This window comes from Cetorhinus maximus, chromosome 12 (genome assembly GCF_964194155.1).
Source record: "Cetorhinus maximus chromosome 12, sCetMax3.hap1.1, whole genome shotgun sequence".
NCBI classification, from domain to species: Eukaryota; Metazoa; Chordata; class Chondrichthyes; order Lamniformes; family Cetorhinidae; genus Cetorhinus; species Cetorhinus maximus.
In genome coordinates, this window is record NC_135890.1 from 97,122,093 (window position 1) to 97,138,630 (window position 16,538).

The following is a 16,538-nucleotide window of genomic DNA, read 5'->3' on the forward strand; positions in this document are numbered from 1 at the left end:
TCATAGCTAGTGGTTACAGAATATTAATGATGGTGATCTGGGAGGTTATTGCCCTCTCTGCTATGTAATGGTACATGGAACTGGACATCTAAAGAGGGAAGAAAAAACAATATGAAACATAGTCACTGCTTTTATAATTTAGTATCCAAAAGAACCTGACATACTGTGCTCTGTAATTTTGTACCAGTACCAAATGCTAGGGACAGAAAAGAAGCAATGGTGCTGGCCAGTTTAAAAATAATACTAAATTATTGGACGAAGGCAGAGGATTGCCAGTAATTCAATCTCTAGTTCAACCTCACAGTTTATAATGTCATTCAAGCCTCTTGATTGGATTACTCTCTTGTAATCTACTCCCATCCATCCAGTATCTCCTTTGTAATTTAATACTTTTGTTACATGTTCACTTTGGCACTTAAACCCCATCTTTCTTAAATGCGTCCAGCTTTTCTAGGCCTTCAATTTAAGTGCACAAAATAAACAGGTTGATGGCTATGTTAAAATATCAGACAGAGGAATATCATACAAACATGTTAAGCATTCATCTGTTATTATCACCAGTAGTAATTTACAGGTTGTGATGTACTAATTTCCCACATCCTTTCACTCCTTTGTGATAATTGTTTATTTAACCAAATTTCTTAAAGTCTTTTACCGAACACCGGATCATTTAAGAAAGATGATACTGGCTGCTGTCATATACTCGGTTGTCACTTTGTTTCTTCCTCCTCAAGTGTTGACAAACTGGCGAATTAGCTGTCCCCGAAAATATCCAATGTAAGACTGGGGAGGGAAGGGTGTTTGGGAAACACAGGGATAAATCTATATCCTGCTAGGCAATTGCAATTGGAGCATCAGCATTCTGTGCCACCATGTCTTCCCTTCTCACCTTATGTCTTAGTTGGAGCTCACTTGAAAATATATTTTATGTGAATTTTTTTCCCATGGTGGTATTAGTGCTCTTGTGGCGTCTCAGATAGATGCAGAAGGTGGTGGGCAGCACAAATGATACTTTTCTGCTCCTCCTTGGCTCCCAGTAGCTCCATGAAAGCAACATGCACGAGGAGCGCAAGGATTGCATACAGACTCTACCAGTGTAAGAGTCTGGCGAGAAAACGGTGGCCTAAACAGAATGCCAGTCATCTCATATTGTTATCTTTTTTACTCAGTATAGGCATTGTCAGAAGGATGCTTAAGAATAAGCTTGTCATGGAGTCTCCGAAAATCAAGTACGCCTTTAAGCGGCCACTGTAATGGTTCTCTGAGCATTCACCAGGGATAATTACATGAGGCATCTGTTGTCGTTGTTGTCTCTGGCTGCATCCTGTTGTTATGCCACCTAAGATGCAGGCCAAAAAAAGTGCACGAGTGTAATTACAAACATTAATTACATAGCAAGGCTGTTGAGTAAACTGGGAAAATACATTTTAAAAAATGAAAATGACCTGGTTACAAGTCAGTAAAACATTAAATGTTATTCCAACCTACATAGCTGATTATCAGCAAGTGGGTTTGGGGGCCTGGAGTGTACCCTGTAATTTAACAAAAGTGTACTTGACAAGTTGACTTATGGTCTGTGTTGCTGAAAGAAAGCCTAAAATAGTTTGTATATAAGAATAGGATTGTGAGCATATCATGCAAAATATATGATTTATGGTTAGTTTTCACGATCTATTAAAGTGTATTTATAATTTCCTTAACTGTCTTGTATAAAAGCTGCTACAGTTTAGAAAAATAATTGACGTCAATCCTTCTCTTAGGCTGCAAACATTCTGCAACAGTATTGTAAATCCAAAGAAGGCCTTAAGACTCCCGAGGGAGGGGAAGTGAGATTCCCTGGAAGAGGGAGCTTCATTTTGCTTTGATCTGGATTTACTGTAGGCAGCGACTGGATTTACACCACAATTTCTTAACATCACTGTAAAGGAGAATCACTTTTCACTGATACTGCAACTGCAATGTAAATACTACAGGCCAGAAACTCTGTAGGAAAGAAACCGTCGCTCTTACTGAAACTTTCAAATCCACAACTTGGAGAAGGGAATGTTTTAAATAAAATTGGGATTATAGTAGAGAATGGTATTACTACATGATCTATTTTTAAGGGAAATCCATAAGTATTGATTAATATCCACTCTAAAGACCGTTTGCTGGAGTGCAGCATTTAAATAAACTATTTTCTGAGTAAATAGACTTTGTTTGGTGTGAAATAGATTTTCTGAGCCCCACCATAAATCCCATCCTGCCTCCAATTCATTGGCCAATACGGTCAAGCCAATAGACACTGATCAATTTATAGGCAAAATTCTTTGGGTACATTTGTATTTTTACTTGGAAAAAGTACATTTTCTCCTTCTTCAAGTTGGTGAATCATCATGAGGTATGATTTCAAGGGTGCTGAAAGCTCCCTGGCATGTTATCCATGTGATCGATCTTCATGGGTGAGGCTAAACAGTGAATATTAGTAGGCAAATGGAAAATGGGGGCATTAATACCAAGCTCAACCATGTTCTGCATTGGATGTCTATACTTAAACTTTTTAGCAGAGCTCGCTGAACAGCAATTAATGGCAGGAAACCAGGATTGATATTTAACCCCCTTCCTAACCTGGGGATTCTGAAGGCAGTTGCAATGTAGCCAGGCCTGCCCCAGCAAAGATCCACCAATGTAGGAAAAAGGAATGAAGCCTGGGACCTTACGAGCGTGTATTGCTAAGAAGCAAGCACAACAAAGTGGTGTATGTACCTAATGAGCCAGCAATGAAACAACACATTTTTAATACTGTACAACAGTATTTGATGTTCTACTTTGATGCAGTCAATGGAAGACTGTTAGCTATAATAAAAACAGAAAATGCTGGAAAAACTCGGCAGGTCTGGCAGCACCTGTGGAGGAAGAAACAGAGTTAATGTTTTGAGTCCGTATGATTCTTTTTCAGAGCTGAAGAGAGGTAGAAATGTGATGGGTTTTATACTGTTGAAGAGGGGATGGAGCAGGTGGAGCAAAATAGAAGGACAGTGATAGGTGGGAGCTCAAGTGAGATTTGACAAAGATGTCATGTACACAAGACAAAGGGAGTGGTAATGATAGTGTTAAAGATTAAAGCAGGTCCTAATAGTGGCATAAAGGTCAGATAGCAGAATGTGTTAATAGCAGAACAAGGGTCAGCGCTCCGTGAAAGATAAACATAAGAACAAGTTACAGACTGGCCTATGGGACGAGGGGGTTGGGAAAAAAATATCAAAATGGAGGGTAGAGTTTATGGTCTGAAGTTGTTGAACTCAATGTTAAGTCCAGAATGCTGTAAAGTGTCTATCAGAAGAGGAAGTGCTGATCCTCCAGTTTGCGCTGGGCTTCACTGGAACATTGTAGCAGACCAAGGACAGAAATGTGGGCATGAGAGCAGGATGGTGAATTGAAATGGCAAAGGTCGGGGTCATGCTTATGGACTGAGCCAAGGTGTTCCACAAAGCGGTCACCCAGTTTGAGTTTAGTCTCCCCAGTGTAGAGGAGACTGCATTGTGAGCAACGAATGCAGTAGATGATTCTTTGCTATCTGCTATATAATTTAGAAAGAAACTTGAAATAAAAATACTAGCCTAAAACAATCATGTAATTGTTACTATTTGTGATCAAGTCTCAGAAATGGAAAGTTTTGTCAAATGCAGGTAATCTAAACCTAAACACTCTGCTTTGAATATAGTGTCTCCATCGCATTTTTGTATCTTTATGGTTACTCTTTGAGTCTGTGATGCTAATGTGGAGAATATACAAGTGAAAACTTAGCAGCATTCTAGTTGGAATGCTGTGCAACCTGAGAGTCAAAAAATCTGTCATTTTTGTATTATTTTTTCATTTGCTGAATACTATATCCTAATTATACCACATCTTTCAGTGCCTGGCATGGAGAAATTTCCACTTTCAGTGGCATTTTTAAATAATCAAACAAAATTAAGACTGTGGCTGCCAGGTAATGCTTCTTTATCACTTTTTTTAACAATACTTCAAAAATACCTAATTTGCTGTAAAACACTTTGGGACCGTCTGAGGTTGTGAAAGGCACTATGTTAATGCAAGTCTTTCTCTCAACTCTATGATGAAATTTTAGCTGGTGTTGAAAATGACCATTGCATGTGACAAACCAATGATGCTTTGTGTTTTTGTGATACATAAAAGGCATTCTCTTGATACTGGAAAGCTAAGAAAAGTGCTGTGGAATTCTTTTTCTTTCAGCTTATTTCATTTATAAAATTCACTTATTCAGAGACTATTATTAGAATGTAATTCTATAACATTTCAACAGATTTTGGAGACTCCATGGGGAGAATTTTTCCAATGGTGGCAGGCTGGGCGGGGGCGGGCGCAGAGTCAATCGCCGCCTGCAATTGGCTGATCGCCGCCATTTAACGTGGGCGGGCCAATTAAGGCCCACCCAGCGTAATGTGCAGCCAATAGCACTCAGCACTACCTGTGTGAGTGGGGGGAGGAGCGCGAAAGAGCGCAGCAATCTCCCTGAGGCACGGAGCTGCCTCAGGGAGATTGAATGGATTAGAAAACTTTTTAATAAATAAACATTTATTTAAACTTGTACCCTCATGTGACAGTGTCGGGACACATGCCCGACATCATCTGGCGTCATTTTACGCGTCGGCGTGTTGGGCCCACGCCTGCACGCTGACCAGAAGATTCAGCCCCATGTGATTTTGGCAATTTAGCTAATTCTGGTGTATGGGAAGCAGAATTTGTATTTTTCACCTTTTTCTCAGAAACAGCTAATCCAATCTTCAAGGTTGTGAATCGCGTTAGGATATAGTGCTCCAGAAGTTAGCAGCCTTCCTGTACTTACCTAATTGGCTTTTCTTCATATGTATTCTGGACAATGATTGTTAGTTGGCTCTTTGACAAGAGGAATATTGCCCCTGAGCATATTCCTGGAATCACGCAACTCCCATAAGCAAGCTTTTTGGAAAAAAGGTTTGCATGTATAAAGTGTCTTTTACAACCACAGAATATCCCAAAATGCTTTACAGCCAATGGAGTAATTTTGAAGTGCAGTCACAGCAGCCAATTTGTGCACAGAAAGCTCTCACAAACAGTAGTGTGATAACAACCTGATTATCTGTTTTTGTGATGTTGATTGAGGGATAAATATTGGCCATGACACTGCAATAACTCTTCTACTCTTCCTCAAAATAGTGATCTTTTACATCCACCTGAGATGGCAGACAGGGCCTCGATTTAACTTCTCATCTGAAAGGCAGCACCTCTAACAGTGCAGCATTCCCTCAGTACTGAAATGGAGTAAATACCTTGATTTTTGTACTTAAGTCCTATATGGCAAACATAACTGGATAGAATTAAAGGAAGGGGAACCCTTGCTAATTTCCCTCCTCTAATTGTAGCATCTTTATTGCCCTGCTGACTGAGACTGACTCTCTGGTTACTGTTTGTAGTTTCTTTGTGTGTGTTTTAATTGCTTACCTAAATCCCACATGCCAACAGTGTTCTGATAACTTGCCCAAGTGGTCATTCTTCTTGTGTTGCATGTGCGTAGAGAATGAGTGCCAAGTAGGATATCACAGCCAAACCCAATCCTGCTATCACACAATGTCCAAAGTTCATGCACAAGTTTTTTTTTAAAGCAGGGATCACAAGATAAGAATCAGGAGTGGGAATTACATGTGATTTTACTTCCTCTTTTCCTTACCAAGGGCAGTGAGGCCAGCTGTTGCCCTGGTTAAGATCAGAAACTTGGCAAAGACCAGGTACTGAACCTCCTTTATCCGTATGGCTCAGTACTTATTACATTGGGCAGTGCCTGTACCCATTAGGCCAGCAGGAAACAATTTGATTATAAACTAGGACTAGTTGTAAAAGCATTTTTTTGCATTTAAATACATAGGTTACATGGAGGTTGTTGGTTGCATTTTATTTCACCTGATAATTATGATTTGGTACACTCTATCATGTTGTGGTAACGTTTTTATTAAGGTAATGGTTCGAAAAATTGCATGGATTATAGTGAAGGTGCCACTGGAAGTACATGACTACCTACCATATAATACACAAAAAGGAACAATGAACTAGCTAACTTCAAGATAAAAGCAAAATACTGCGGATGCTGGAAATCTAGAACAAAAACAAAAATACCTGGAAAAACTCAGCAGGTCCGACAGCATCTGCAGAGAGGGATACAGTTGACGTTTCGAGTCCGTATGACCCTTCATCAGAACTAAGAAATATAGAAATGAGATGAAATATAAGCTGGTAGAGGGGGGTGGGACAGGAAAGAGGGGACCTGGTGACACTTAAGTAACAAAGTTGTAAATAGGTGTATATTTTATGAGGGGAATGAAAAATAAATTTTAGTTCTATTGTTTGTCATTCCGGAATCTTTACTATAAGTAACATAGTAATGTTATTCAGGGAGGAGACTATTGATGCATCTAGAATGATTACCTAATTATCTTTCACTTTTGCAACATACCTCTATGTTACATTGGCGTCCATTTTCAAACAGGCTGACAAGGGAAACAAGGGCAACTGCAGTTTCATTGCTCTTACTTCATTCAATACTGAATCACATTAATTGAACTGATTATCAGATTATCTTCAAATTAATAACCTAGTAAATAATAGTTAGCCTTCATTCAGGAAGGGAAGATTCTACCTGACTAATCTCATCGAAGCTTTTGAGGAAGTGTCATCGACCTGAAATATGAACTCCCCTTTCTCTCTCTGCACATTTTGACAAATCTGCTGAGCACTCTCTGCATTTTCTTTCAGATTTCCAACAACTGCAGTATTTTGCTGTTCTATATTGGCTCCCAATCCACTAATCCTCAACGTGCTAGCCCATCTCTTACTCTATTACCTCTTTCAGCCCTACAACCCTCTGGGATCTATGCACTCCACCAACTCTGGCCTGTTGCACATCCCTGATTTTCAATGGACCACCACTGATGGATATGCCTTTAGCTGCCTAGGCCTTAAACTCTGGATTTTCCTGCTTAAACCTCTTCAACCTCTCTCTCTGCTCTGTTAAGATGCACCTTAAGATCTACCTCTTTGATAAAGCTTTTGGTCACATATCCTAATATCTGACGTGGCTCTGTGTCAAATTATGTTTGATAATGCTCCAGTGAACAATGACTTGCACATATAGTGTCTTTAACAAACTGAAACCTCTCAAAGCACTTGTTTCATCGGAGTATCTGGGGATATTTTACTAGTTAAAGGTGCTATATAAATGTGAGTTGTTGTAAGAAGAAACTTCTTCACTCAGAGGGCGGTGAACCTATGGAATTCTCTACAGAAGGCTGTGGAGGCCAAGTCGCTGAATGTATTTAAGAAGGAAATAGATAGAGTTCTGGACTCTAAAGGTGTCAAGGGGTACAGGGAAAGCGCGGGAGCACGGCGTTGAGATTACGGATAAGCCATGATCATATTGAATGGCGCAGCAGGCTCGGAGGGCCGAATGACCTACTCCTGCTCCTATTTTCCATGTAGATGTCCCATACACAACAGTAAGGTTCGAGGTTTGTCCTCAGTCATAAACTGAGTTAGCTAAGTGCAGTTGGTCACAGCATGCGTGGGTTAATGACGGGCTAAATCAGGCAGAGTTCCTATTCCTAATCGCAATATAGTGACCGCTGTTAGCATGTGGATTTTGGGGGAGGACAGGATTGGCCTTTGATATTGCCCAATTGGATGCATGACCTGGAAGGACTCATTGTCAAGGCTCACATGAGCACTTGGGTGAGGTTCAACAACAGTACTGGTACCTGTGGAACAGTAAAGAAAGACTTGCATTTATATAGCGCCTTTCACAATTTAGGTTCCAAAATGCATTACAGTCAATGAAATGGTTTTGAATTGTTGTAATGGAGGAAACACGGCTGCCAATTTGAGCACACAAAGCTCCCCAAAACTGCAATAATTTTGTTTTTAGTGCTGTTAACTGAGGGATAAATATTGGCCATGATACCGGGGCTAACTCCCCTGCTCCTCTTCAAAATAGTGTCATGGGGTCTTCCCTGTGAGAGAGCAGCTAAGGGCTCGGTGTAATATCTCATCCAAGTGACAGCACCTTTGGCCGACACAGTTACCCAGTATTGCCCTGGAGTGTCAGCCTTGGGTTTTAGTGCTCAAGTCTCACCGGTGCGATGAACTCCGAACCTTGTGACTTAGCAGAAGTGTGAGTGATAGCACTGAGCCACTGAGTACCCTAGTAAAGTCAGTTAAAAGGAGAAGAAAAAAATTTGTATTCAATCGCTTACCACTCCCCTGGATGTCCGAAAGCACGTTACCACCAATTGCTTTTGAAGCCCACTCCCTTACTATGCAGAAAAATATCCCACTAACTGCAAATGAATGAATGACAAAAAAATGGCCGCGCCGGTGAAGGAGTCACGTTGGCCAATTTGCCGGGAGGATTCCCTCGTGGAGGAATTATCCTCAGAAATGGGGAGGACAATTGCTGAGAACGAAATATAGCTGTGCATTGTTTAAGCCAGTGCAGTTAAAAGGCGCTGAGCTGGTGCGCCTGTTGTCTGTCCAGCGGGGTGTAAAACCAGTAGGTACTCCCTAAAATGCGCCTGAAAAAGAGCAAAATCATTGCATGAATCAGGAAGTGAGAAATGGTTCCAGTTCTGACATTTGGAAAGTGTTGATATTTCCGGTTACAATGGAGCGGGGGGGGGGGGTCTTTCTCTTTTTTTAAATTTGGTGGTGCTGGGATTTATCCAGACACCTGTTGTACAAAAAGTAGGATGGAGCCAGTTAAGACCTTCTGAAAAAAAAAGTTAATTCACTTTTAACATTATATATATATATATATATATTTATTTATTTTTTATTTTTAAAAAAAAGTTACTTCTCTCTTAACATTATATATGTATAATTAAAAAAAAGTTTTAATCTGTAGGCTCTTGTTTCATCCTGAGTATGAGCCAGCCCCTGTGTGACAAATGATCCTGTTGCATTTCCACCAGTGGTGAACGTCACTTGCTTTCTCAGGATGGATGCCACTCTCGTTCCCGTTTTCCACCCCCTCCTCTCTCCCTCTTTGCTTTTCCTGGGAACTCTGGAACATGAGGAGGAGCCGGCGGGAGGACGTCAGAGGGCTCTGCGGGGTCCTGACGGCGGTGCAGCTGGTCCAATGAGCTGTCTCCACATGCGGGCCACTCCAGGTCTCGCTAGTGAGAAAGGCCCGCTGCCACTCGAGTTGCTATAAACGTGCTGCCGCCGGCGGGCTGCTCGCTCACATTCATTCAGCTGAGCCAAGGTGCAGGGGGGGGGGTTTTTTTTTTGTGTGGCCCGGCTTCATTCAGAGCCACTCGGTGCCTGTGTCGCAGTCTCTGCGGTTCTCCTTCCCGTACCATCCATCCAACCTTTCACACAGCAGGGGAGGGAGGAAAAAATATACATACAGACACATATACATATATAGATATATATGTACAAAAGAAACCAAGGACATTGATTTCTGTTTGAATTATATTCACACACAGAGAGAGAGAGAGAGGGGGGAAGAAAGAAGCCAGAGATTTGGGGGAGTGTTTTTTTAAAACAAAAAAATCATTTATAATTGAGTTTTTTTTTGGAAACCCCGGTAGAAGTGGTTGACCCGAAGCCCCTTCCCGCTTGTCTCTTCTCCCTCTCCCTTCTGTGTCAGCTTGTTTCTGGTGGGGAAGGAAAACCTACCTCCCTCCCTCCCTCCTTCTCCCTCTCCCTCCCCGGACAAGAAACCGCAACACTGAAGGAAGGAAACCTGGAGTGAAACCATGGAGAACGCGCACACCAAGACCGTGGATGAAGTTCTCGCCTATTTTAACGCCAATGAGACAACGGGTCTGAGTTTGGAGCAAGTCAAGAAACACAAGGAGAGATGGGGACCGAATGGTATGTGGCTGGGGCTGCTTCCTTCTCCTCCTGCTTCTCCTGCTCTTTGCATGTGTCGCGCGGTTTTTATCTTTTGCTTTTTAAGTTCTTGTCCCCCATTGTGTATGTGTGTGTGTGTGTGTGAGAGATATTAGGCCTTATTGCAATGTGTGGAGCCGGCATCTCTCTCTCTGAGGCAGACCGAACATGGCTGACTCACCACGATCTCTGAATTGTAAATTGTATGGAAGTGTTGTGAAATATGGGGGTTGGTGGGGGGTGGGGGAGCGGGACGATGCAGTATAACCTGAATTTTTTTAAAAAAATAATATATATATATATATAGTTCTTGTTATGCTTTCAAAAATAAAACGGGGATCGCCTAGCCTTCTCATGTCACAAACCCAAACCTTACCCCGGTTCGAACCGTCAGTTTAGCTTTTCCTGCTGATTTGCAGCGGAAATATTGCCATTTGTATCCCAAGATGTAACCTCCGAAGTGTGAGGAGTAAGTAGTAACGCAGTCTGTTGGGTGAGCATCAATTTTATTTTATTTTTTTATATAAAAGCTGCACTTCCTTCTGGTGTCTAACTCTTCACGGCGCTATGATCGCAGGGTACTCGTGGTCTGAATGGTTCCTTTTTATTTCGAGCGTGACTTTGTGCCCTTGGTCTTGAAGTCCAATGTATTTGCATGCTTTAACGCAGTTTTCTCTTTCTCGCATATTCCATGGTGGCGTCACTCATTAACAGAACTGCCGGCAGAAGAAGGTATAGTAGATCATACACTCTTTAGGACTACATAATTTTTTTCCAAGATATTAAGTTGTGGTCATTTTTTTTTTAAAATGTTGAACTGATTGAGCCTCCTCTTGTTTCAGGCAAATCTTTATGGGAACTTGTGCTAGAACAATTTGAAGATTTATTGGTCAGAATTCTACTCTTGGCAGCTTGTATATCATTTGTGAGTATTTTATTTTATCAAGCTAAATTATATCTCGGTGTCAAGGTATTCTGCTACCGGGGGTGATTGTATTATTTCTTGTAGGCATAAAGGTTTATTAGGAAATCGAGTACTGTGAGCTGAGCACAAACTAATCTGTACCCTTGCACAGTAACCATGACTGGAATGGTGTGTGGTATTTTAGTCCAGTCTGTCTTGATAAAAGTAAGGTGACAATTGCAGCTTTTTGACGAGGGCAAGACTGATGTCTGCAAAGATGATACACTTCTGTTGACCAAATTTGGCCAGTGACCTTCATGGGGACATGTGTGGTATCTCCTCTCTCCTTGACTTTTAAGGTTTATAGCATGCCAGTTAAAATGGTTTTGTGTCGGCATGACAATAATAGAAAACAATGTTTGGTCCTGGATTGGGTTACACTACTTAATGCAGTAGCTGTACTTGTTGTAATGGTTACTCAATGGCAGACAGAAATAAATGTTCTCGACACATGTGAGTACCAAATGTTCTGCTAAATTGAGTTTTAATTGAAGTAGTTATCAGTTGCTACTTTGACGTGTAAAGTACCATCTTCATGATGTTATTTGCATACATGAGCAAGTAGTATCGAGTGTCACTTATAAAAAGAGAAACACTGAAATAACTTGGACATCTTGGTAATAACCTTATTTCGTTTGTTTAAATTCTGGTTTTATGCTGTTGGCACAATTCTGTGGAAAGCATGAACCATTTGCAAGAAAACTAGTTTTAGTCGTTTTGTTTGTGATTGATCTGGATATGGAGTAAAACATTTATCATTGGAAAGAATGTGCTTCACTTCTCTAGTTTTCATTTATCGACACCATTGCTGCGACAGATGACGCTCTATCAAAGGGCTGAGTTTACCTGTGACGTTGGGGTGTACAACTTCAGGTGTCACTGTTGACTGGCTTATCCTGGTGGTTAGTTCCATAACGTCCGATTAACTGACTTTTCTTTTTTTATTTGTTCATGGGCTGTGGCTAGGCCAGCATTTATTGCCCATCCCTAATTGCCAGCCCTTGTTCATAGGGCATTTAAGAGTCAACCACGTTGCTGTAGGTCTGGAATCACATGTAGGCCAGATTTCCTTCCCTAAAGGGCATTAGTGAACCAGATGGGTTTTTACAACAACGGTTTCGTGGTCACCATCAGACTTGTAATTCCAGGTTTTTATTAAATTCAAATTTCACCAACTGCCGTGGTGGGATTCAAACCTGGATCCCAGAGGATTAACCTGGGTCTCTGGAATACTAGGCCAGTGACAATGCCACTATGCCACCGCCTCCACTAGTTCCACTTCAGGATCATAAACACTGAGGAAGAAAGAGCAGTTCAGCACGGAAAGTATTTTTTAATTCTTTATTAGGGCGTGGGCATTGCTGGCTAGGCCAGCATTTTTATTGCCCATCCCTAATTGTCCTCAGGAAAGTGGTGGTGAGCCGCTGCCTTGAACCGCTGCAGTCCACGTGGTGAATTAATGGGACATCTCTTATGTCCAAGTTTTGTAAAAACACAAATTTTGAAAAAATTACATATGATTCCTTTGGTTTAATATACAGTAATGACTTTGTCAGGGAGGTTGGGGGTTTTTCTAGCAAAAGGCCACTTGAAGAGATACATAATGACAGGTAACTAAAGATAGTTTGGGGGAAAGAAGTGTTGTAATTGGTTGGGGTACAATGGACTATATGTATGAGGTTCAAGCACAAATGAATTTGAATCTTACTGAAAAGAGGAGTTGAAGATGCGAGTTATTCATAAGCGTTCAAGGAAGTTGGTGCAATGTGCAATAGTCTCAACATTTTGGAAATTCTCAGAAAATCCATACAAATGAAAATGCTAAGAATATAACGTGGGAACAATGTTGAAGTGTATGTGTATGAGAAGTGTACTGAAAAAGATGGTTAGACAAACATATGCTGTGAGTGTATATATGCTTCCAATTTGTACAGGGGTGTGGCAGCAATAATACGTGTTGTACTTTCAGCCAATAAAAGTTGCATCTTCTCATGCCAGAGGGAGCTTGTACTGCTTGTCATAGTTGGATCCTCTGGGAACAAAAAATTGGAGGTGATGAATACGTCTGTCACGGTTGAAAAGCAGTTCCTTTCCCCCACCTCCCTCCACTTAACGTGTTCACAAGAGAAGAAAAATTAATTCCTTGCAGGCTGGTAGTCATCCTCCAGTATATTCCCAAAGTAGCCATTCATCAAGTGTGAGTGTTGGCAGAGCATGACTACAGAAGCCACTACAGTGTAGTTCTGTGTTGCTCTTGCCAGTTAGCAGGTTCACACGTGCACTTATAGGAGGGATTGCTGAATCAGCAGACCAAAGCTGGCTTTTTCCTATCTCACCCTGAGGCTTGTTATAGCACTTCCACAAGTATTCCAGTTGAAACCAACTGCTTGCTATGTTGAGTCTGTGTCTGATGGGAGATGGGATTCCAGCCTCCTGAGAAAGGATGTTAAGGTAGAGGGCATTGATGGAGAAAGAAACTTGTATAAAAAATATCCATTCAATGGAATAAGAACGAATGATCAGAATATCAAAACAGCTCTTTTAAACCCCAAGTCTTAGATTCAAAGTACAACAGTAAACGAGCACAAATTCCTTATTTGAAAGAGACAGCGGAAGAAAAAATATCGGCTATGGTTTTGGGTGTGGATGCTTAGACAGAAAGGTAACTAAACCTTGTACAGGACAGCACAGAGGAAATGGGGAAATTACATTTTAACTAGTGTAATGGCCAAAATAATTGGTTGGCTGGAAAGGGGTGGAAGCTGCTGGAGAATCTTGGTGAGGCTGTTGACAAAAGAGCAAGAGCAGTGAAGATAGCTAAATAAGGTGGTGAAATTGAAAGAAGAAATATTGTAACATCAAGATGATGCATCAGCCTCCAAAAGAAGACCAGCATCCTGGTTGGAGACCCTTTGTTATAACTGTGACGTGATGAAGGGACTGCACCCAAAATACGACGCTGCTGTACTTAGATATTTTCACTACCTTTTATTAATTGCATAATTGAGAGAATAACCCTCGATTTTTTTTTTTTTACAACTCCCCAGCTTCTCAAAAAACCTGCTTTGACATTTGTACTAATGTTTTTTTCTCTCTTTGCACTTTCCGCCTCTGGGTAAATATCTGAGTAAGTGATATTTACTCACTTTTCTCTCTCTCCCCCCCGACCCCTCCCTCTCTAGGCTCCTTTGCCTCCCCTCTTGCTTTCCCTTCCCTTACGTCCCCCTCTGCCTGCCTCTCTCTCTCTGCCTCACTCTGCCCCTCTCTCTCTCTCTCTCTCTCCCCCCTCCCCCTCTGCCTCTCCCTCTGCCTCACGCTCTCTCCCTCTGCCTCACGCTCTCTCCCTCTGCCTCACGCTCTCTCCCTCTGCCTCGCGCTCTCTCCCTCTGCCTCGCGCTCTCTCCCTCTGCCTCGCGCTCTCTCCCTCTGCCTCGCGCTCTCTCCCTCTGCCTCGCGCTCTCTCCCTCTGCCTCGCGCTCTCTCCCTCTGCCTCGCGCTCTCTCCCTCTGCCTCGCGCTCTCTCCCTCTGCCTCGCGCTCTCTCCCTCTGCCTCGCGCTCTCTCCCTCTGCCTCGCGCTCTCTCCCTCTGCCTCGCGCTCTCTCCCTCTGCCTCGCGCTCTCTCCCTCTGCCTCGCGCTCTCTCCCTCTGCCTCGCGCTCTCTCCCTCTGCCTCGCGCTCTCTCCCTCTGCCTCGCGCTCTCTCCCTCTGCCTCGCGCTCTCTCCCTCTGCCTCGCGCTCTCTCCCTCTGCCTCGCGCTCTCTCCCTCTGCCTCGCGCTCTCTCCCTCTGCCTCGCGCTCTCTCCCTCTGCCTCGCGCTCTCTCCCTCTGCCTCGCGCTCTCTCCCTCTGCCTCGCGCTCTCTCCCTCTGCCTCGCGCTCTCTCCCTCTGCCTCGCGCTCTCTCCCTCTGCCTCGCGCTCTCTCCCTCTGCCTCGCGCTCTCTCCCTCTGCCTCGCGCTCTCTCCCTCTGCCTCGCGCTCTCTCCCTCTGCCTCGCGCTCTCTCCCTCTGCCTCGCGCTCTCTCCCTCTGCCTCGCGCTCTCTCCCTCTGCCTCGCGCTCTCTCCCTCTGCCTCGCGCTCTCTCCCTCTGCCTCGCGCTCTCTCCCTCTGCCTCGCGCTCTCTCCCTCTGCCTCGCGCTCTCTCCCTCTGCCTCGCGCTCTCTCCCTCTGCCTCGCGCTCTCTCCCTCTGCCTCGCGCTCTCTCCCTCTGCCTCGCGCTCTCTCCCTCTGCCTCGCGCTCTCTCCCTCTGCCTCGCGCTCTCTCCCTCTGCCTCGCGCTCTCTCCCTCTGCCTCGCGCTCTCTCCCTCTGCCTCGCGCTCTCTCCCTCTGCCTCGCGCTCTCTCCCTCTGCCTCGCGCTCTCTCCCTCTGCCTCGCGCTCTCTCCCTCTGCCTCGCGCTCTCCCTCTGCCTCGCGCTCTCTCCCTCTGCCTCGCGCTCTCTCCCTCTGCCTCGCGCTCTCTCCCTCTGCCTCGCGCTCTCTCCCTCTGCCTCGCGCTCTCTCCCTCTGCCTCGCGCTCTCTCCCTCTGCCTCGCGCTCTCTCCCTCTGCCTCGCGCTCTCTCCCTCTGCCTCGCGCTCTCTCCCTCTGCCTCGCGCTCTCTCCCTCTGCCTCGCGCTCTCTCCCTCTGCCTCGCGCTCTCTCCCTCTGCCTCGCGCTCTCTCCCTCTGCCTCGCGCTCTCTCCCTCTGCCTCGCGCTCTCTCCCTCTGCCTCGCGCTCTCTCCCTCTGCCTCGCGCTCTCTCCCTCTGCCTCGCGCTCTCTCCCTCTGCCTCGCGCTCTCTCCCTCTGCCTCGCGCTCTCTCCCTCTGCCTCGCGCTCTCTCCCTCTGCCTCGCGCTCTCTCCCTCTGCCTCGCGCTCTCTCCCTCTGCCTCGCGCTCTCTCCCTCTGCCTCGCGCTCTCTCCCTCTGCCTCGCGCTCTCTCCCTCTGCTCGCGCTCTCTCCCTCTGCCTCGCGCTCTCTCCCTCTGCCTCGCGCTCTCTCCCTCTGCCTCGCGCTCTCTCCCTCTGCCTCGCGCTCTCTCCCTCTGCCTCGCGCTCTCTCCCTCTGCCTCGCGCTCTCTCCCTCTGCCTCGCGCTCTCTCCCTCTGCCTCGCGCTCTCTCCCTCTGCCTCGCGCTCTCTCCCTCTGCCTCGCGCTCTCTCCCTCTGCCTCGCGCTCTCTCCCTCTGCCTCGCGCTCTCTCCCTCTGCCTCGCGCTCTCTCCCTCTGCCTCGCGCTCTCTCCCTCTGCCTCGCGCTCTCTCCCTCTGCCTCGCGCTCTCTCCCTCTGCCTCGCGCTCTCTCCCTTGCGCTCTCTCCCTCTGCCTCGCGCTCTCTCCCTCTGCCTCGCGCTCTCTCCCTCTGCCTCGCGCTCTCTCCCTCTGCCTCGCGCTCTCTCCCTCTGCCTCGCGCTCTCTCCCTCTGCCTCGCGCTCTCTCCCTCTGCCTCGCGCTCTCTCCCTCTGCCTCGCGCTCTCTCCCTCTGCCTCGCGCTCTCTCCCTCTGCCTCGCGCTCTCTCCCCTCTGCCTCGCGCTCTCTCCCCTCTGCCTCGCGCTCTCCCCTCTGCCTCGCGCTCTCTCCCTTGCTCGGCTCGCGCTCTCCCCCTCTGCCTCGCGCTCTCCCCCTCTGCCTCGCGCTCTCTCCCTCTGCCTCACACCTCTCTCTCTCTCTTCCCCCT

At 45.4% G+C, this 16,538-nt stretch overlaps 1 protein-coding gene across 3 annotated transcripts in view; it reads left to right on the top strand.

Annotated features, from left to right (window-relative positions):
* The first annotated feature begins 9,260 nt into the window (after positions 1-9,260).
* LOC144687721 (sarcoplasmic/endoplasmic reticulum calcium ATPase 2) overlaps positions 9,261-16,538 on the top strand; it is a 94,086-nt gene continuing 86,808 nt past the window's right edge. Inside the window, exons 1-3 of one of the 3 annotated variants that reach the window (XM_078554161.1) lie at positions 9,261-9,903; positions 10,636-10,653; positions 10,764-10,846. In XM_078554161.1, coding sequence (XP_078410287.1) covers positions 9,786-9,903; positions 10,636-10,653; positions 10,764-10,846 — 219 coding nt within the window. In that variant the 5' untranslated portion in view covers positions 9,261-9,785. Of the gene's footprint in view, positions 9,904-10,635; positions 10,654-10,763; positions 10,847-11,274; positions 11,339-16,538 lie in introns of those variants that run through there. The other 2 variants (XM_078554162.1, XM_078554163.1) reach the window with 2 other exon arrangements.